At 41.6% G+C, this 22,278-nt stretch overlaps 1 protein-coding gene and 1 non-coding gene across 2 annotated transcripts; both read right to left on the bottom strand.

Moving 5' to 3' along the window:
- Window positions 1-260: 260 nt before the first annotated feature.
- On the bottom strand, window positions 261-21,377 carry LETM2 (leucine zipper and EF-hand containing transmembrane protein 2). The gene is made up of 11 exons (XM_055334644.1): window positions 21,294-21,377; window positions 20,134-20,212; window positions 18,385-18,838; window positions 17,634-17,777; window positions 11,953-12,090; window positions 11,140-11,340; window positions 9,951-10,070; window positions 6,365-6,478; window positions 4,137-4,229; window positions 3,724-3,822; window positions 261-2,982 (listed from the first exon to the last, which is right to left on the bottom strand). The coding sequence occupies exons 2-11, from the start codon at window positions 20,178-20,180 to the stop codon at window positions 2,920-2,922; spliced, it is 1,473 nt and encodes a 490-aa protein (XP_055190619.1). The 5' UTR covers window positions 20,181-20,212; window positions 21,294-21,377; the 3' UTR covers window positions 261-2,919.
- On the bottom strand, window positions 19,071-19,182 carry LOC129516247 (U6 spliceosomal RNA). Its single transcript, XR_008665728.1, has one exon. It is a non-coding gene; the product is annotated as a U6 spliceosomal RNA (small nuclear RNA).
- Window positions 21,378-22,278: the final 901 nt, after the last annotated feature.

Raw genomic sequence — 22,278 nt, 5'->3', positions numbered from 1 at the left:
GATCTTTAAAGGGCTTTAAGCGCCTGCGGGAAAGATGCCGGAGAAATACAAGGCACTGTTGTTATAACCGTGATGTCCTTGCTGTTACTACTCAAATCACCCACAAATTTCCCAAGAGACTGAGCTGGCTGTCAAATAAAAGATAGTAAAATTGACCTGAGAGAAAAATGAAATGGCCATTTTACTTAGATAACTAGATTGGGTCTCCTGAGGAAAGGAATCCAGTTTATCTAATGAAGACGTCATGCTGTCAAAGGCACTGAATCGGTCTGGTTTCCGGAGGGTTAAAAGATGAGGGTCTGGCATCATCACAGCATTAATCAATACCGCCTTTCTACCTTTTCTAATTGCCACAAACTGGGGATCCTCAGTCCCTTGGCACCACTAATGTACTGTATTGATCCTCAAGAAAGCCTGAGCCTCAGATGAAGCAAGGAATCTGTCTCAAGACAGTGGAGCCGCTATGCCTGTCAGCCACCACAGGGAGGAGCCAGCAGGCCACAGTCCCTGTTACCGGCAGGGCAGGTGCCCATCTGCTTCCAGGCTCCATTAGTCTGACCTTCCTTACCTATGTGAGCTAACTGGTGGTGACTGGCCAATCTTTAGCATTCTAGCGTATTATTTGATGTCACCAATGTGACTGGTACAATAAGGACCGAGGTACAGAATTGGGCATGGCACAAGCGCAGGTCTGTACAAGTGCCACCAGCACCTCTGCATTGTAGCAAAATTCTCTATGTAGGAGATGTAGGCCAAATCTGACATCACTGAAGCTTGCTCCTAAAAGCTGTCTAAACTCCTACCCAGTGAGATTATTAGCAGCTGACACAGCTAAGGTATGGGCATCTGCAGAGAAGAACAGCAGGAAAGGAGAAAGCTTTGTAGCAAGCTGGCATGGCCTTCCCCTCCACTCCCTCAGCTGATGAGAGCCAGGGAGATGGAAGGTCAGCAAGAAGCCAGCTGTTCAGGAAGATCCCATCTGGGGCAAGTTCTCTCCAGGGTGGCACCTGATAGCATTCAGGGTCAGAACCATGCATACTACATGGCCTCCCAAATGTTTGTGTTGGGAGCACAGAAGTGACACCTCTAATGAACATCTGCCAACTATAGATTTGTCCCTTGTTCCTCAAGGAGAGCTGGGATCAGTGGTGTGCTGGGGCTTGTTCTGAAGCTGGTTGTGCACAACGTCTTCAGCAACCTCTTGCCAGCAGCTTGAAATCGAATGCTACAAATCCAGGCACCCCCTCTCCACCAACCAGTCTTGGTTGTTAATCATTTACCAGAACACCACTAGCTCAGTTTGAGCCACAAGGCTAGATTTAGCAATCCTACAGAGCCCAACAGCCAAGAGCTCTATGTGATGGGACCAGAGAAACCTCCTAAACTTCTCTGAGCCTCTATCCTAAGAACGGGAAGAGGGGCATATCTAGTGTCTCAGAGGCCAAGATGTAGGAAAAAAATGGGTGAGGACCCACGGAGGCCAGAACTGACCCCTTGCCCTAACCATTCCCACTCTGCCCTATAGCCAGAAAGAACTGTGGAACAGCCCAACAGTACTTAAGAATCATTCAGCTAAAACAGGATTGAACAAGCTAAATTCAAAGCTAATCCCTTTCCCACATTCAACACTTGAAATGTGAGCTAATTAAAACAAACAACCATCATTTTAAAAATGGGAAAATTTATTGTGAATCACCCTAATAACTCGGCCAATGGCAAGATCCACAGAATGCTGCATAGTAGGGATTCATCATTCTCAAGGAACTGGAGTTCGTCAGCAGGCCATTTTGGGCTTTTCCTCTGGTGGAGAGGAGGCTTAAAAGGCACTGTAAAATACATCTCCTTGCTGGGAAGCACCGATGACAGTCCTCACTTAGGTGATCCCAGAGAGGGAGACTGGAGTTGTACTTGGTTTAAATGGCTCCCATCTAATTGCTTTCAATTTCACAGCGAGCTAAGAAAACCAATTTCATCACCCACAAGCCAAAGTATCTATTCTTCCTAAGCACTCCCCAAGGGAAGAAAGCCGCTGGTCAGCTGCATGGCAATGTATTATGTTTTTTTAGGACTGATGATCCTGAAAACACCGAACATACGTATCTCTGAATATAACACTCGTTACTGGGTGCATGGGGATTATATCAGACTTTAACCAGCCCTATGACTAACAAATGGTCTTGTTTGTGAAAGAAACAGACCAGAAAAACACACCCAGCACAGACAAATGGTTAAGTCTTAAACCCTTCATTATGTTCCCTGGCAAAATGGTGGCTAATGAAAGCCACATGTGCTAGAGTAGTGGCAGCCTCCCAGATTCCTGCAGCCTCTGCAGGGCCCAGAGGGGGAGGCCTCCCAGCAGCCAGGCCTTTTTGATTGCCATTCTGTTTAACTCCCCATTTTCTTCTCCAAAAAGCTTTTTTCTTCTTTATATCCAGAAAGACCTTACCGGAGAGTACATCCATTCCATCCCATAAGGTGCTTTGTTTCCAGGGCACTGTTCCTACTGATGGATCACTGGAAAAGTTAGGTGGCCTTAGTGGGGTTTCAGAGTTTCCAAGTTCTGAATTGAGGAATCTAAGGTGCCAAGCTGATTCCGTTATGCAAAAAATCCTCTCCCTTAAAGGACATGCACACAAATATGAAACTGTTCAAACATAACATGGGGAGGGGGCTTTACACAGTTTGGTGGGATGACATAATGGTACAGAGGAAGTTGGCTTTGCAATTATATTTCTAAATGGTCTGAACTTGGTCTCACTGCTGACATCATCTGGAATGGCTACAAGGCCTCAAAGGACTGCCTCAAGGACAACATGGCTGATCCTCTGCTTCAACCAGACAGATGGTCTGGGCGGTCCTGTATGGAGGCCACCGCCGAGGGCAGGAAGCTGAGGACTGAGCTTCATCCTCCAGTAGTCCTTATGTTCCTTTTGAACTAGCCTTGCTGTTCTGCGTTATCTTTTGTGATTTGACCTGGAGTGTCTAGGTACAAAACATAAGTACTTTAGGCCCTGCTCACAGTGAGATTTGAAAGCTCTTTAGAAGTCCTTTTTGTATTAATCAAATAATGACAGACCACAAAATCAAATCCAAGTTCATAATTTACCTCGATAATAAAAATTAAAAAGACCTACAAGCAAGGACCCTGGTGTCTGTGTGTTGGCTGGCTCTCTTTGCTTTGACCTTCTTGGGCCAGTAAGCCAGTCAGTCTAACTCTCCCATGACCCCCTTGCCACTTACTTGTGTCATCCTTCTGCTCTGGCCCCAAATTCTTTCACCCAAACGGGAAAAGTGGATAGATAAGTAATTTCTTATTTACATACATTTCTCTTAAGATTTAAAATGCTTTCCTGCTCGTATTTCCTGACATCTGAAGCCTGTGTGAAATACACAACATATGGGAACTATTTCCATCTGGCACAAAAGAAAAGAATCTGCCTATATTGTAATTAGCTTCTATACTTCACATGTTTAGGCCTCATCCACGACTGTACTGGGTGATAATGGTTTTTTTTGGGAGGCGTTTTTGTTTTTTGTTTTTTTGCTTTTGGAGAATTGAGTTTTAAAAATGTAGTGGTTATAAAACAACTAAAGTTCAGCCTACAACTTCCTGTTTGGATGACAGGAAGAAGTGTGCTGTGTTTTGCAATAGTTACAACTCTAGATTGTCACTGCCCTTAAACATAACTGGAGACTAAAGATGTTCTGTTTTCAGATACTTACAGCTTCTTTAGCAGAAGTGATGGGTCCTTTAGGTAACGAAATAGGTGTTGCTGTTATGGATGATGATGGAACTGGTGGCAGTTGTATAAATTTTTCATCCTTAAACATCAGAATTAAGAGTTGGGTTACTGATTTAAAACAAAATGGCTATTTGATCTATAGTCACACTGCTGTGACCACCAGGAACTTGTGACAACCACATATTCTGGCACAGAATTCAAGAGGCTAAAACTGGAACCTAATTACATATAGCCAAATGTTGACCTTTCTTAGAAACATCTAATAGTACAATAAATAGTCCTTATTAAAGAACACCATAGTGTTGAAATTCAGTTTCATTAAAAGAGTTAAGAATTGATAACTTATTTTCATTTTTAAACCTAATTAATCAAATGAAAAAGTAATAGCCTAACCTTAGTTCCCTTCAGTGGAGGTGCTAAATCCACCAGCATCTCTTTAGATTCAGGAGAAGTAGGTGATTCCACAGGAATATCTGTTTTGGGAGACTAGGAAGAGAAATATTTTATACGAACATAAGCTTTCTGCTATTCTTGAAACTCAAAAGCACTTCTACAGTAGTCAATACTTTCTAGCACAATTTGCTTTTCACTCACTAAATCCCTAACTTTTTCCAACTATACCCTTTGTGAGAACATATGAAATATGTCCCTGAAGTAGCAACTTAGTATTTGAGTTTTCAGTGTCCTTTATGTAAAAGTTGTACTCTAATGAGATTCTAGTATTGAAAATCCCCAGTTGGGGAGCTTGGCTGGCTCAGTCAGTGGAGCATGCGACTCAGTCTTGGGGTTGTGAGTTCGAGCCCCATGCTGGGTGCAGAGATTATTTTAAAAATAAATTTAAAAAAAAAGATTCAGTTATTAACAAGCTACTGATCTGCCAATACTTGTCCTGTTTTTAGTCTGAGGAAAAAAAAGTTGCCGTTTCTCAATTGCTCATCAGCTTCTAATAGCACTGATATAACTTAGTCAAAATTGATATCTTTATCATTTTTGGTGTCAAATAAATGATTAATTTGTCTCATTTATTAAAATGGTAGGCGCTGCTTAATAGAAGCTCCTGCAACATGAGGAAAATAGATATGTTTTTAGAAAAGCCAGCTAACCTATCTTTAAGGATTATAATTATATTTGAAAATAAATATATCAGTGCTCTTTGGAATTAAGTAATTTTGTGTACTGTGGAGGGAAAAGAGCTACATATATTCTAAATTATAGTATATTTAACTTGATGTCTCAATTCTTTACAGATCCTAGCATGCTACTTATTCTCATCTTGTATATATAGAAAATATAAGTTTAAAAACATGGATTTTTTTTAAAAAGCAACCAATAAAGTGCCTAGGAGCTTGTCATTTTGTTCTTAATTTCTAGGTCTTTGTCTCAAACATTCCAGAAAGCAACATCTGGATAAAGAGTTTATGCCCTTCCAGAATAATTCAGCCCTGAGATATTTACTATTCCAAGATATCCTTGCTCCTGAGAGCAGTCGAAGAATGACAAACTTGGTCTGTCTGAAAAATCAAACATATAGAATAAGAACCAGGTAGACTGCCTTTTAGAAGATGGTCTGGCTTCCAGAATTGCTCCCACTCTCCCTAGATTCCTTCCCAGGCAGAGCACAAATCGAATTAGTCTCTGGAAATACGGAAAGGCAAAACAAGAAGATATTCCCTGATGTACATTTTTCATGCTGGACTTCTTATCATTTCCCTTGACTTGTCCAAGGAATCACTAGCATAACTAAATTAAAAATGACTGGTCCCCACTCCAGAGAACTTAGTTTATAATCTACTAAACCACATGTCCAGCATCTTTCACCATGGCCTCTCCTTTCTTGTTCATGCAGATCTTGACTTAGACATGAAGCCACAAAGTAGAGAAGTGAAAGGCCCTATCCAGAGCAAGATGCTCTGGTGATTGGGCCAATCCTGGAGTTTTTGGTAAAATACCAGGACGCAAAAAAAGCTGCCGAATTAAAGGCAACAAAAAATGATCAAGGAAGTTAGTGGAAGGAAGACAAAAAGCTTACATTCTAAATTGGCCTTTCACTGCTTAAAAATTAATAGGAATCTAGACAAATGAAATAGACACAAAAGAATAGGAACCACTCAGTCTCAAAAGAGAGTGGTGAAAAAAAAAAACAAAAACCCACCAGTCTGCTAATGAAGACTAGATAATTAAGGAGAAATAGTAAACTGGATTCCTAAATTGAGCTGAGATAAAAGACAATAACCGCCCTATAGCTAGAGTTAGTTTTAACGATTTTTTTTTTTTAAGGAATTTCAAAAAGACTTTAAAGCCAAATGGGCCAGGGATGCCTGGGTGGCTCAGTGGCTGAGTGTCTGCCTTTGGCTCAGGGCATAATCCCGGAGTCCCAGGATTGAGTCCCTCATCGGGCTCCCTGCATGGAGCCAGCTTCTCCCTCTGCCTAGGTCTCTGTCTCTCTCTATGCCTCTCTCATGAATAAATAAATAAAATCTTAAAAAAAAAAACCAAACAAACAAACAAAACAGCCAAATGCCAAAAGACAGTCCAAAAGAAATGTCCACCCTAACTGCAAGAGGAAATAAGACATCTGTGGAGACACCCCCGTTATGGAAATCCAGATCCCAGGTACTCACCTCCCCACTTAGAGGTATCTCAATTGGCTTTGGCTTCACATCTATCAGGTAGAAGGTTCGTGACAGAAGCAACAGAGAAGGAGGGACATTCTCCTTCAGGTGGAGGTCCTGCCACTGGAGAGTGGGAGGGAAACAAAACACGGCAATCTCAGAATATTAGAACTAGACATGACCCACAATCATCTGCTTCCCTGGTTTTACAACTTTACATGCTGATAACCAGCAACAGGACAGGGTAAGAACACCAGTCCCCAGGCTACTGCATCAGTGGTTGTACTCTGCAACCCCCCTCAAGACAGCTGGATCCTCTGAGTTGGACAGGGAGTATTCCATTAAGCTCTCAAACCGATTGTGGATCAAGGTAGTGAAATATCTTCTCTTAGACACAGAGCAGATAAGGGGAAAGAATAAGTAAGCCTCACTCATAACCAAAGAAATAAACATTAAAATGAGAATGATTTAATTTTCAAGTACCAAAATAACCAAGCTTTTCAAAAAACTGACAGATAATACATGCACAAGAAAAAAATTCAAAAAGTAAATAAAATGTAATCAATAACAATAAACCCCACTTCTACTCCTACCCTGTTTCCCTTCCCAGAAGCAACCACTGATACCAATTCCTTATATAATCTTCAGAGATAACCTATGCATATATGAACACACCATTATATGCTTTTCATCTTTACATAAGGGTGATATATACACACTGTTCTGTCCTTTGCTTTTTTTTTTCACCGAAATATCTTGGAGATTGATTCATATCAGTAGCTGTAGAGCTGCCTCCTTTTTAACCATCCTTAAAGGATTCCATTGTTGCACAGAAATGACATAATTTGATTATTCTCCTATTTATAAACTTTAGGCCGTTTCCAATCTTTTGCTATTATAAATGGTGGTGCAATGGATAATCTTTTTTTTTTTTTTAAGATTTTATTTATTCACGAGAGACACACAGAAAGAGGCAGAGACATAGGCAGAGGGAGAAGTAGGCTCCTGTGGGGAACTTGATGCAGGCCTCAATCCCTGGACCCTGGGATCACACCCTGAGCTAAAAGCAGCCGGTCAACCACTGAGTCACCCAGGCGTCCCTGCAATGGATAATCTTATAGATATATGCACAAGTGAAATTTCTAGGTCAAAGTAAATGTATTTTTAAATTTTGAAAGATTCCATGGAGATTTTTTTATCAGCAATGCGTGAATGTCCCTCTCCCCAACCCTCAACCACATAGTGTTATCAAATTGATCTTTGCCAACATAATAGGTGAATGTGATATCTCATAGTTTTAATTGATCTTATTATGAAGTTAAGATGTTTCATATGATTATCATTTTAGGTTTTCCTTTCTATGAAATGCCTGCCTGTATCCTAACAGAGGAATTTCTGAATAATATATAGTGCTGAATATCATACTGTTGGATTAGAATCCTCACTCCTTTGTGCTAAAAATGACACACTCTTTCAAGAAAGCTATCTGATAGTATGAACCCACTTAATACTCTATGTTCAAGAAATAAATGATTTCAATAAACTTTCTCTACAATATGTTCATCTACCAGCCAGAGCAGGTCCCACACATAAAAAAGAAATTTGAATAGGAGTTACTCCTTTGAAATACATTGATGCTTTGAAGCATCTGTGGCTCAGTTGGTCAAGCATCCGACTCTTGGTTTGGGCTCAGGTCATAAATTCACGGGTTGTGGGATGGAGCCCTGCATTGAGCCCCACAACCAGCTCCACGCTCAGCAGGGAGTCCACTTAAGATTCTCTCCCTCTGCCCCTCCCCCAACTCACGAAAGCATGTGTTCTCTCTGCCCAAAATAAATAATCTTAAAAAAAAAACCAAAAACAACAACAACAAAAAAACAGCCCCCCCCCAGGTGGTTCAGCAGTTTGGCACTGCCTTCAGCCCAGGGTGTGATCCTGGAGACCCGGGATCGAGTCCCACATCGGGCTCCCTGTATGGAGCCTGCTTCTCCCTCTGCCTGTGTCTCTGCCTTTCTTTCTCTCTGTGTCTCTCATGAATGAATGAATGAATGAATGAATGAATGAATAAAATCTAAAAAAAACCCACAACATTGATGCTCTTAGTTAAAACATGTTGTCAGTAGGAAAATATTAAACATCTTTGCCAAAGCTAACACTTTACATTGGCTGGGGGTACAAACTTGGAAAGTAATCCCAGGAGAGCCACCAGGCAAGGTTTAGACCTTCAGATGGACTCACAAATGGTAGGCCTTGGATTCAAGATTTTACCGGGGCCCTTAAAATACCTAGAGTATGCAGAATTATAAGGTGGTCCAAAATTCCTAGTCCCTAGTGTACCCACATCTTCTCTCCAGTTATTCAAACCCTAATCTAGGTGCTGCTATGAGGGATTTTGCAGATATAATTAGGGTCTCAAGTCAGTAGACCTCAAAGTAGGAAGTCATTTGAGTAGGTCTTGCCTAATCAAATGAGGCCTTTAAATCTGGAGCTAGAGGTCAAAAAGGGAGGGGGAGTCTGAGATGTGAAGCCTATGGCGGGGGTGGGGGGCTGATGTATGAGCAGCTCTTCATTGCTGGCTTTGCAGATGGACAGGGCCTAGACGTAAGGAATGCAGGTGGCCTTCAGGGCTGAGTAGCTTGGGGCTGACAGCCAGTGAGGATATGGGACTTCAGTCCTACAGCTGCAAGAAATTAAATTCAGCCAACAAACTGAATGAACCTGGTAGTGGAGTCTTCCCCCAGAGCCTCCAAAGAAAACACAGCCTGCACTTCTGACTGAAAGAACTTGTAAGCTAATACGTGGGTGCTGTTTCCAGCCACTAAGCTTGTGGTAGGTTTTTATGCAGCAATGGATTCGAAGGGATACATGGACCCTGATGTTTGTAGCAGCATTATCAACAATAGCCAAATTATGGAAAGAGCCCAAATGTCCCCTGGCTGATAAGATAAAAAAGATGTATTATACACACACACACACACACACACACACACACACACACACACACACTGGAATATTACTCAGCCATCAAAAAGAATGAAATCTTGCCATTTGCAATGACGAGGATGGAGCTAGAGGGTATAATGCCAAGCAAAGTAAGTCAGAGTAAGACAAATACCCTATGATTTCACTCATATGTGGAATTTAAGAAAGAAAACAGATGCACATATGGGAAGGGAAGAAAAAGGAGAGAGGGAAACAAACCATAACAGACTCTTAAAGACAGAGAACAAACTGAGGGTTGATGGAGGGAAGGTTGGGGGGCAGGGGGGATGGCTAGATAGGGAACAGGTATTAGGAGGGCACTTACTGTAATGAGCACTAGGTATTGTATGTAAGTGATGAATCACTGAATTCTACTCCAGAAACCAATATTGCACTGTATGTTAATTAAGTAAAATTTAAATTAAAAAAGAAAGAAAACTAATAGAGTACCCTGTCTCCATCAAAAACAAATCTAGCTTCTTCAGTGTCCCACATTTAAATGAGGCAAATTAGGTGGGATGGCTCGCCTGCAAAGTAGAAATCACAAAATGAGGTCTACACATTGCAGGGGACAGAGTTCTAGTGAAAAGGGCCCAGGAGAGCTGCAACTTGCCTCTGTGAGCTGCTGTCTCAGTTGCTCTTCTGTGAGACCCAGGGATCTCATCCCTCGAGCCCTGCAGGCAGCCTGCAGTTCTGACACGCTCAAAGCACTCACCCCTTCTCTGGCAATTACCTGAAAGCAAGGGAGGGAATGGTATTGGATCTTTTGGTTCCAATTCTACCAAATCCAAAATTCCAACAAATCAGAGGAAACACCAAATCTGATGCTTTCACATCAGACTGTCCTCTAATGGTTCAGCAGTTGAAATGAAGGGAATCCTACCGACAGGTATTAATAATATCAGAAATAGTCACATAACTCCTCTGCAACACTTTGTCACCAAAGTAATCCTCTTCCCTCTTGATTTGCATTTCCCCTTCATGGCAGCTTTAGGATTCATTAGAAAATATTCCACACAAAAAGTTTTCAGTGTACTGTTTGTTGTGTGTCCCAGTATCCCCCTTCCTTTACCATCCCCCTACCTCCATCCAGGAATGGCCATAACTCTGGTCCACAAAACTTTCTCAATATAACAAAGTCTCTGCTTGGTGTGACCCAAAACTATGGTACTTCTGGGACCACTATTGTTTATTCCAAAATTCTGAAAGCAATAGCTCAAATCTAAATGAGGCCACAGGGATCAGGCTTTCTCAGTTCTGGGAATCTTGCTCCTTCAGGCAGAAAGCTTTAAAGCAGCTGATTCTGATTCAAGAATGAGTCTAATTAGTAGTTATAATGCCTTTCCTCTATAAGATATCTAGGCTCTGTTTTCCCTCCCTGCATTATGTGATGCCACCCCTTCTTATCGGGCCAACTGACCCAGCAGAATATTTACTTTGGCACCAGCTCTGAGGAAAGGGAGCTGAGATGTGGGGGTAGAGCACTGTCCTTAGCAAGGGAAGACTCAGGAACCTCTGGGGCTGCTGTTCCTTCCTAGTGGGTCCTAACTGATTTAGATTACTAAATCACTAACTGCTAATGAGGGCATTCTCCAGAAAATGCGTCAGAGAACAGCAAACAACTCCTAAAATGAGTAATCTGGGTTCAAGTTGTCATGGTAATGATTGTTTAAACTACTCAATGGTTTGCCAGAACCAGTCCATGAGCAGATCTAAGAGAAGATACTACACTTTATCACAAAGCTATCCTAAGGGATCTCCCATGCCTTGCTAATTCCCTACGGCTACAGTTCAGATCTTACTTCATCATCTGCTTTTATAGACTTTAGTTTCATCAGAAGTTGAAAGCGGAGCAAATTGTTGGTTCCAAAGGACTGCAATTCTAGCAGCTTGCAAAGGGCAACCAGCTGAGGTCGATCTAGGTGCTCCAGGGTTAGCTGATCCTCAAATAGTTTGGAAAAGCGAACTATCTCCTTTGTGCTGGGCTTGTGGCCTGTCTGGACCTAGGTAGTGAAACAAAGAGGTTAAGTAAAATGTATTTCATGGGGCATCTGGGTGGCTCAGGTCATGATTTTATGGGTCGTGAGATCAAGCCCCACGCTGGGCTCCGCACTTAGAGTCTGCTTGACATTCTCTCCCTCCCTCTGTCCTTCATGCACACACACTTTCTCCCTTCCTAAAATAAAGAAATAAATCTTTTAAAAAATTATAGCATGTATTCTTAATTGAACCTTCCCTGTAGACTATTTGAAAGACACATCAAAGACACACGTTCATAGATTCTATATTATGTCTGGAAATGGGCCTCATGGTACCAAGAGACATAAAAAAATCTGTCCAAGTCAGCCCAAGTTGACTGAAAAATCAGGAGTAGTTCAAAAGTTTCACTCAAAATCTACCATTCTTTCCAAGAAGTTATCAATGTCTTCAATAGATGACTGCTTTAAGGTAGGTTTTTCTGCAAGCTACCATAAATGTTTGCAATGTTGTAGGCGTATAACTTAGACATTTGCAAAGTCAGAGGCTGTGAACAATTTGGCAGATCCATGATGACATGAATTGTTCATGGAACTGCCAGCCTAGAAGTTGTTTGGTGTTACACAAGAGACTGACACCTGTTTGACATAGGATGAGAACTGTATGGAGGCGTCTCCCAGCTTGGCCCTGTTCCTCCTTGCCATTTCTGTAATTGTTTCTTGAAGAAATTTTGCTAGTTCCAACTTTGCAGCCATTTTCTTTTTCTGTTTTTCCTCCTTAATAACAAAGAGGAGAAAGTTAATCAATCCTTTGTGATTACAACTTCATAAAGATGAGAGGAAAAGAACTGTCACCTTGTTATTGTTAATATTATTTTGCATGTTATTGCATGTTAATATTATTTTCAGACCTAGTTAAATAGGTTTTGTGAGAACCAGAACAAATAAAAAGTAGCCTCTAATTGCAACTTAACTTCTTAATCTTACCTTTTATTTCTTACTAATACAATGACCATAAGTATTTGATAGATCCAAAATGTCCCCTCAATGGGAGGCTTTGTCATTACATATAATGAGATACTATGGGGCTCCCTGGTGGCTCAGTGATTGAGCGTCTGCCTTTGGCTCCGGTCGTGATCCCAGGGTCTTGGGATGGAGTCCCACACTGGGCTCCCCATAGGGAGCCTGCTTCTCCTTCTGCCTGTGCTGCCTCTGTGCGTCTCTCATGAATAAATAAATAAAATCTTTTTGTAAGAAAATGAGATACTATCTCTTAGCCTGGTATAAACATGTAGGCTGCTAGTTGAGCCAGCCCCCAGTCCTAGAGTGCCCCAGATTTTGTGTGTGCCACAAAGAAAACTAGGAAATTAACTGTATGCTAGAGTAGCATACAGTTTTAGTACAAAACATACAATTAAACTGACTTAAGTGTTATAACAGGAACAAAGCACTAAACAAAAGAGAAATAAATGTACATTCCATTTATTTATTTATTTATTTATTTATTTATTTATTTATTTATTTATTTATTTATTTATTTATTAAAGTAATCTCTACTCTTCAGGTAGGGCTTGAACTCATAGTCCCAAGATCAAGAGTTGCATGCTTTATTGAGAAGCAGTCAGGCACCCCTTAAACATATACACTTAAGACACATTGTTGACAAGTATTTCTAAATCCCCATTATCAGAAAGGTGGTGTGATAGCATTTTCAAAATAATCATGGTCAGGGACTCCTGGGTGGCACAGTCAGTTAAGCATTCATCTCTTGGTTTTGGCTTGGGTCATGATCCCATGGTCATGAGATTGAGCCCTGCATCAGGCTCTGTGTTCGGTGCAGAGTCTGCTTGGGATTCTCTCTCCTTCTCTCTCTGCCCCTCCCACTAGTTCTCTCTCTCTCTCTCAAATAAATAAATCTTGGGATGCCTGGGTGGTTCGGTGGTTGAGCATCTGCCTTTGGCTCCCATGGGGGGCCTGCTTCTCCCTCTGCCTGTGTCTCTGCCTCTCTCTGTGTGTCCTTCATGAATAAATAAAATCTTTAATAAAGTAAAATAAATAAATCTTAAAAAAAAAAAACATGGTCAGGACTCAGGGGAATGGAGAGGAATAGGATTCTCTGTATTTTTAAGTTGCCCAAGAGATTCCAATGATCAGCCAATCATAGCAATCATTAATTTTTAGAAAGATCTTAGAAAACTCAGCCAAAAAAATCATTCAATGACAATGACAATACCATCATTAGAACCCATTCAATCACTATATCCATTAATCACTATATCCATAACAACTATATCCATTCATCTATTCATTTATTTATTGAGCATCTACCTTGTACTAGGTGCTGGGGATAAAATGAGCAAAAACAGGTAAGAATTCCTACCCTCATGGGACTTCTAGTCTAATAGGAAAGACAAACATTAGTGACTAATGATAATTCAGTAATTCCACAAATTAAAGTATAAGTACTATGAAAGAAAAATGTAGAGGTGCTCTGATCTGATGTAAATAGAAAGTTCTGCTTCCTCCTATCCCCTCTCCTATAACCTCCTTTCCTCCACAACCACCAATCTCTCTCATTTTCTTTTTTTTTTTTCAAAGATTTTATTTATTTATTCATAGACACAGAGAGAGAGAGAGAGGCAGAGACACAGGCAGAGGGAGAAGCAGGCTCCACACAGGGAGCCCGATGTCGGACTTGATCCCAAGTCTCCAGGATCACACCCCAGGCTGCAGGCGGTGCCAAACCACTGCGCCACCGGGGCTGCCCTCTCTCATTTTCTCATTTGCTTTAGTTCATGGAAAGAAAAAGAGAATGTATTTTCTAAAACTGTGGCTATGATGTGTGTGTATGTATGTTTGGGGAATGAGTGGTGCTGAAGAAAGAGGGATCTTTAGATAAATCACTTATTCTATTCCCTCAACTTCCTGCATTCATGAACACATTCCTTGGAATCCCACGGTATTAATTCTAGGTCCTGATTACTTTAAATGTAAACTAAACCACTGCCAGTTAAATATTGCAATATGATTCTATCCCTTACCTGTATCTCAGATGTATCTTCAAGTTTTTATTCCTAATGCCACTTTCATAATTTAATCCTCTCTCTCCTGTGCTACTGTAATAGCACATCAGCCGGTTGCCCTCCTTTGGCTCTGCCTCTTCAATCCTTTTAGCCAGCAAAATCACTTTTTCTAAAATATGATCTAATCATGTTGCCCACCCTCTGCTTAAATTTATCTTCCATTATTCACCATTGTCAAAGGCAAAGTCTAAATTCCTTAGAGTGGTAGACACTTTCCAACCTGACCCCCACACATCACTTTTGTCTCATCTTTCCACCATTGATCCCCTTGTATTCTCTGCTTCAACCACAAAGAAGCACTCAGTGCCTCAGATTATGTCACACTTTTTCACACAATTAAGCCATTTTAAGTGCTACTTGTTCTATCCAGAAAGCCTTTCAGATGCTGTGGCAAAATTCTACCATTCTTCTAGTCTCTGTTGCATAGTTACTTCTTCTATGAAACATTTCCCAATCTGATTTAAAAGTTATTCTGGTTGTCCTCCATTATGTGTTTGTGCCTTCAGATCTCTGTCCAGTAGAGTGGCACAGAATGGAAAGAATGAAGGGGACCACCTTAGTTTTTCCAGCCCACCAGCTTCACAGTGACCATCCAATGAAGACCCTGCTTCTCTAGGATACTCTTATACATGAAAGGGTCTGTCTGGCTAAATCATGCCTACTGCTCAGCTAGTCACTGCAATAACAGTTGATTTCTCTTTTCTTTATTTTTTAATGGTGAAAAACAAGTTAAAATTCATTCGAAAGGGGGTGGATTTTCAACAAATGATGCTAGAGAAACATGGTATCCATATGCAAAAAAGAAAAAAATTACTCTCGACTCTGATGTTCCACCTCTCACCAAAATTAACTCAAATGGATAATAGACTTAAGTTTATTTTTTTAAGAAATATTTAAAAATTTTTTAAAGATTATTTATTTATTTATTCACAGAGATGCAGAGAGAGAGAGAGAGAGGCAGAGACACAGGCAGAGGTAGAAGCTGACTCCATGCAGAGAGCCTGACGTGGGACTCAATACAGGGTCTCCAGGATCACGCCCCGGGCTGCAGACGGTGCTAAACCACTGCGCCACAGGGGCTGCCCTAATAGACTTAAGTTTAAAACTCAGAACTAGGGGATTCCTGGGTGGCTCAGCGGTTTAGCGCCTGCCTTTGGCGTGGGGTGTGATCCTGCAGTCCTGGGATCAAGTCTCGCGTCGGCTCCCTGCATGGAGCCTGCTTCTCCCTCTGCCTGTGTCTCTGCCCCCCCACTCACTCTCTGTGTGTCTCTCATGAATGAATAGATAAAATCTTTAAAAAAAAAAAAAACTCCGAACTATAAAACTTCTAGAAGAAAATATAGGAGGGGTGCCTGGCTGGCTGACCATGTGAGTGTGAAACCTACTTAGAATTGAAAGAAAGAGGGGATCCCTGGGTAGCGCAGCGGTTTGGAGCCTGCCTTTGGCCCAGGGCGCGATCCTGGAGACCCGGGATCGAATCCCACGTCGGGCTCCCGGTGCATGGAGCCTGCTTCTCCCTCTGCCTATGTCTCTGCCTCTCTCTCTCTCTCTCTCTCTCTCTGTCTGTGTGACTATCATAAATAAAAAAAAAAAAAAAGAATTGAAAGAAAGAGAAGAAAGGAAAAAAAGGAAAGAAAAGAAAAAGTAGGAGAAAACCTAGGTGACCTTAGGTTGACAGTGAGTTTTTAGATACAACACCAAAAGCATGATCCAAAAAAAAAAAAAAAAACAACCCAAAAAAACAAAAACTGATAACTTGTATTTGATTAAAATCAAAAACAGTGGCTCTGTGAAAGACAGATAAGAGGACAGGCCAAAGGCTGTGAGAAAATATTTACAAGACACATATCTGCTAAAGGGCTTGTATTCAAATATACCAAGAATTCCTAAAGCTCAGCTATAAGAAAATGAACAACTCCATTAAAAAGTAGGCAAAAGGGCAGCCCTGGTGGCTCAGCGGTTTAGCGCCTTCAGCCCAGGGCCTGATCCTGGAGATCCAGGATCGAGTCCCACGTTGAGCTCCTTGCATGGAGCCTGCTTTTCCCTCTGCCTGTGTCTCGCCTGTCTCTCTCTCTCAGTGCCATGAATGAATGAATAAAATCTTAAAAAAAAAAAAAAGTAGGCAAAAGACAAATACATTCCCAAAGATATACAGATGGCAAACAAGCATATGAAAAAATGCTCAATATCATACATCATCAGAGACTTGTAAACTAAGATAACAATGAGATCACTTTACACCTATCAGAATGGCTGATATTCAAAGCACTGACAATACTAAATGCCGATGAAGATATAGAGCTACAGGAACTCTCATTGCTGTGGGAATAAAAATGGTATAGCTACTTTGGAAGATAATTTATTTTTTTACAAAACTAAACATATGGAACGCCTGAGTGGCTCAGTGGTTGAGCATCTGCCTTCAGCCCAGAGCATGATCCTGGAGTCCCGGGATCAAGTCCCACGTCAGGGTCCCTGCATGGAGCTTGTTTCTCCCTCTGCCTGTGTCTCTGCCTCTCTCCATGTCTTTCATGAATAAATAAATAAATAAATAAATAAATAAATAAATAAATAAATAAAATCTTAAAAAAAAAACTAAACATAGTCTTATACAGTTATTACTTTTCTATGTATTTAGCAATCCAAATAAAAAAAAAACCTGCACACAGATAGTTATAGCAGCTTTATTCATAATTGCCAAAAACTGGAATCAACCATGGTATCCTTCAACAGGTGAACAGATGAACAACCTGTGGTATATCCATTCAATAAAATATTACACAGTGATAGAAAGAAATGAGCCATGAAAGGACTACACACTGTATGATTCCAACTATATGACATTCTGGAAAAGGCGAAACTATGGTGACAGTGAAAAGATCAGTGGCTGCCACTGGTTGGAGGAGGTAGAGGGAACAACAGATGACATATAGGGCATTTTTAGGGCAGTGAAACTATTCTGTATGATGGTGTGATGGTAGATACCATGACATTTTGCATTTTTCAAACCCAACACAGTGAAGCCTAATGTAAAATATGAGACTTAATTAATAGTATCTAGATATTGGTTCTTTAATTGTAACAAATAGATCACACAAATGCATGATGTTAGTAATAGGGGAAATGTGGGGAGTTTCTGGGGACCCTCTATACTTTCTGCTCAATTTTTCTATAAACTTAAAAACTGAAGAATAAAGTCCATTATTTTTTTTTTTAAGTTAAAAAAACCCTACATACCTTTTTGGATTCACTTTCAAAAGTTGATGGTAACATCTCTGGGAAGAATTTCAGAAATGCTGGTAATAAGAATTCCATGAAGGGTACAATTATGAACACCATAAATGGAACCAGGCGGAAAAAATCGGCACAAGTCCTCAAGAGCTAAAGAATTAAATGCATATGCAGTATTCATTATTTTAGGACATGCCCAAACCAAAAATATGAAATCAAAAAAGCCTGCCTTGGTTGTTAAAGTGTTAAACCCTAGACAGATCTTCTGCAGCTGTTAATAAAATGGAAAGGTAGGGTCTTCCTCTTCACAATCGCCCTAAAGTAACACCTTTGGGATATCTTCAAGGAAATCTATGACAGTCAAAAAATATTGCTGGCATTATTTATTGTTAGCTTTCATCTATGTCAGGGGTCTGTACCTGAATAGCACAGTATCTGTTAAAAACTGATTTTTCAAATGTATATGCTTAATATATTAGCAGTAGTTTCTATTTTAGGTGCACAAATCAAACCTGAAGCTTCTCAACTCTTTGGGGGAGATTAGAAAACACAATTATAACCATTTTATGGGTAAATATACACAAATCTTGAGAATCTTGCCTAAAGCTGTACAGTTCGTCAGTTTCAGATAAACAAGAAACTCTGGTTCTCACCATCAGTTACTATTCCTACTTTGGGGCTTTAAGATGAGTTTAAAACTTGGTTCCCAAATAGTTCATTTTTAACTTTTTCTTTCTCAAATATGATTCTCACCTACCCTTCGTCTTTCTCGTCTGGTCAGCACCTGTCCATGCAGCAGCCTCCAAACCATCCTGGCAGCAACTTTGGTGTCAATCCATAGCAAGTAGAATCCATTGTAATAATATTTAAGTTCATCCATAATTCTTTGTCTATAAGATTGCTTTTCTTCCTTAATCTTTGTGCCAGTTTCTTCTGAGGGCTGAGGGCTTGTCACCTGTGGCTTTTTTGGGGTTTGATCCAGCTGGGGTTTACCAGGGACTTCTTGTAACCAGCAAGTTGATGTGTGTAACTTTTGTATTATTCTAGTTCGTAAGTAAAGTACTTTATTGCCTGACTGATTAGGGTAGGAGTACTTCTTGCTTACACAGTTCTTCATATATGTTTTACTTAAATGAGAATCTGGCAAGTGAAGATACGCAAATGATGGGGAATAAGAAGAACTGGTAGGATGGACAAAATAGCTAGGGAATCTGGAATAAAGAGCAACATCCTCTGAGTTGAGCACATACTATTACAAAATTAAAAATGAAAGAAATAGATATTTTATCTGGTCAAAATAAACAATGATTGTTAAGCCTGTATTTTAAAAGCAGAGGATATTCATTAATGAGTGAAATACAACTTTTTACCCCTGTTAAAGAACAGTGTGCTTTATGGTTGAATGATACACTCTATGAGAATTATTAAAAAGTTAATTCCCAAAAATAATTGCTATGTTACAAGTTAGAAACTCTGCAACTATTCTTGCTCAAGGGCGAAGCCAATCTTCTCTGTATTGTTCCAATTTTAGTGTATGTGCTGCTGACACGAGCACGAAACTCTGCAACTATATATTTAAAAATCTAAAAGCAAACATTTCTCCCCCATGGTTGTGTTTCAAAGTGTTCTCTTTATCTGCTATCATAAAACAGGTGGAACGCTTGCATCTTTGGTTATTCTGCTAACAGGAATATTGCTTGAACAAAACACTTCATCGCCTCTGTGGGGATTAACCAACCACATATAATACTGCTTTGTCTGTGTAGTGCCCATGGACTCCCTCATATGAGAGGCATCTTTGGCAGAAATACCCTTCACCTATGATTCCTCAAGACTGTTAGGAATAAGGATTAAAATTGGGCACCCTAAGCCAGGGATCTCTATATTCTCGTTTTGCAACAGCTCACAATCTTCAGTTAAATTAGCACATCACATTGTTTGAAAATAAAAATAAGACCCATCTAGGCAAAGAAGTTCCTGGCAAAGACATTTCTTCTGGCAAAGAGATGGCTTTTCCATTCTCTCAGGCTGTTTTTGAAGCATGCCAAGATAAAACACTTTTTGAAGGGCCAAAAGGGAAAATGTACAATGTATCTGGAACATAGTAAGTTCTCAATAATACCCTTGTAATAAATAAGTGATAACAGACCCTACTAGGATAGGTATGTGCCCTAGGACTGGCTTGTTTGCCAGCCATTTGACTCATTTTTATATCTAAAGGCTTCACACTACATTCATCAATTACAGAAGTGTCACTCTAAAACCATTACATCTTCTCTCTTTGCTGTGCCATACATCTACAAAATTACTCAGCCTGAGTTCTAAAACACATAGAAAATTTGGGTTAAGTTTAAATACAATAAAATGTCAGCTTCCTAAAAATCAGTATAAAGCCAATAGAGATTTAATTTGTTGTGGAACAAGCCTATCCTTTGACATATATCTTTTTCATCTAGAAGAAAGTTCATAAAAATATTGCAGGGGAAGAGGGTATTCCACGGCTTACCTTGTTCGGGCAATAGATAAGATTGTTTTATAACTGTAGAAGGCCATACTTATATGTTTCAACTAGTCAACATAGGAACCTAGACAGAAGGATTAAGTAAGCAATTTAGTATTTTAAAAACACATCAATTATAAAGATACCAGGATTTCAGAGTTTACTATTGCAAGGTGGAAAATTTCCATATTCCATTCAAGGTGTAAAATTTCTCTCAAGTTCATTTCCAACAGTCCTGAATGTTTTCTCATCTTGGGTTTGAGAATGGTACTTTGAGATCCCAACAAATAGAAATGATCTCTAACATCATGGTCCCCATAATCATGATATGGTGTTCAAAGAACTTTTTATTTCTTGTCTATAATACCTAATAACCTACTTGAATGGTTGCCAGGTATTTCAGAAGCTAAGCAATGCACACTTAATAGTAGCCTAAAAATACAGGTAGAATAAAGTAAATAGCCTGGATCTGTCTCAGCTTTTTCCCACATTTGGCCAAGTTGCCCCAAACTTTAAAGATTGAAAGTAGGCCTGCCTGGCTGGCTCGGTTGGTAGAGCATGCGCATGAAGCTCGATCTCAGCGGGATCTCAGCATCATGAGTTCAAGCCCCATGCCAGGGGCAGAGCCTACTTTAGGAAAAAGTACTCACAAACCACGGTTATGTAGCAGTGAAGATAAACATGGTACCTACTAATAATTCAAACGGAGATAAATCAGTTTTCTGTGCTGGTGATTCTCCAAAGAGTCCACACTAAGCTTTATACCTTTAAACAAGCTTTATCAAAGCCTTTCTCCATCCTGTGGCCCTTTCCAGCCAAGGGCAGCCAGGGGTTTTGGTAATATGTCTCAGCGTCAACTCTGCTTCCCTGCAGCTGGAAAAGGCGTCGACCAGGGTGCTCTCCTGCACGGTTTAAACCTCAGCCACAGAGCTGACATTTTGAACAGGAGTTCAAACAACACTGGGACTCTGGAAAGCCAGCCTAAGGGCGGGCGGTCTCCTGCTGGCGAGGGGTCGCCCCAACCCGGCGGTTGACCTGCTCTCCCGCCCCGGGCGCAGCGGCCCCAAGCCGCAGGGACCCACCTCCGAGGCGGGACGGCCGGGAGCCCCGCCCGAGCTGCCGCGCCGCCCACGCCCACACGCGGGGTCCCGGGCTCCCCGGGTTACCTTTGCTTCTGGCCCTTGACGACACAGGGGCCCAACGCGCCGTCGGCTGGGCTTCCGCAGCCGAAGGCTTTGGTGCGCGTAGTGTGCTGGTGGATGGAGTTGTGGCGGCGGGATCGGGTCGGGGTTGGGGTCGGGATCGGGGTGGGGGGCAGTTCTTTGTGTGTGGGTGCGGGGATGGTGCAGGCGCCCGGACCACAACCTTGTGGGCGATCCAGGTTTATGGAAGGCAGACGAGGAGAAGCCGGGGGCGCAGGCTACGGAAAAGAAAGGAGGAAGCGAAGCACGGAAGGACGTGGGGATGGAGGTTGAGCTCCAAAGTTACAGGATGGCAGGGGCACGAGGTCAAGGGCTGAGGTGAGTGCGGTGGGGAACTGGAAGCTGTCGGGAAAACGGGGCGCTGATGGGCGGAGGACTCCGGAGGAAAAAAGGCAGGCAAGGTCCACCAAATAACAGCCTGAGGACTTGGCCCGCCCACAGCTACCCCCTCGGACCCGCTCCCAGAACGGCTGCCTCAGTCCTCCAGTCCCTTCCCAAGCCCCCTCCCCCAGCTCCCCAGCTCCCCAGCTCCCCAGCTCCCCAGCTAGAAGGGCCGCAGGCCCTCTCCGTGGCTCCACCTCTTTCCTCACTCCTTACGTCACTCTGAGTGACGACACCGCCGACCAATGAGCTCTCAGATTGTGGAGCGGGAGGGCGTCCTTCGCCGTGCAGCCCTGCAGGCTGCCAAGGTCCGGTTCCCACCGGCCAAATGACTCTCTACTGGGTTTGGTTTCGGGAGAATCTGTGTTGCAGGAGAGGGCGAGACTGACGTTTTTTCCGTCTGTCCACACTCTGTAGGCTGTGGGCTAACCTCCTCGAAAATCCTCGTTGAAGGCTAGATTAAAGAACCTCTTACCCTGAGAGCGTAATATGCTTGATAGTCGCCATGGTAACCATCTTAAAGTCACGAATTACATCACTTTGATGTGCTCCCGCACCCCACCCTCGG

Source organism: Nyctereutes procyonoides, unplaced genomic scaffold (assembly GCF_905146905.1).
Source record: "Nyctereutes procyonoides isolate TBG_1078 unplaced genomic scaffold, NYPRO_anot_genome, whole genome shotgun sequence".
In the NCBI taxonomy this organism is placed as follows: domain Eukaryota; kingdom Metazoa; phylum Chordata; class Mammalia; order Carnivora; family Canidae; genus Nyctereutes; species Nyctereutes procyonoides.
The sequence above is the reverse complement of the archived record's forward strand: the minus strand, read 5'-3'. Positions and strand labels throughout refer to the sequence as shown.

Excerpts from the sequence above, each read along its gene's own strand:
- LETM2 (XM_055334644.1), bottom strand. The coding sequence starts at position 20,180 with ATGGCCTTCTACAGTTATAAAACAATCTTATCTATTGCCCGAACAAG. Across the intron at positions 12,091-17,633 it reads TTGAAAGTGAATCCAAAAAG|GAGGAAAAACAGAAAAAGAA; the intron begins GTATGTAGGGTT and ends TTTGTTATTAAG. Across the intron at positions 2,983-3,723 it reads TCACTTCTGCTAAAGAAGCT|ACACTCCAGGTCAAATCACA; the intron begins GTAAGTATCTGA and ends TTTTGTACCTAG.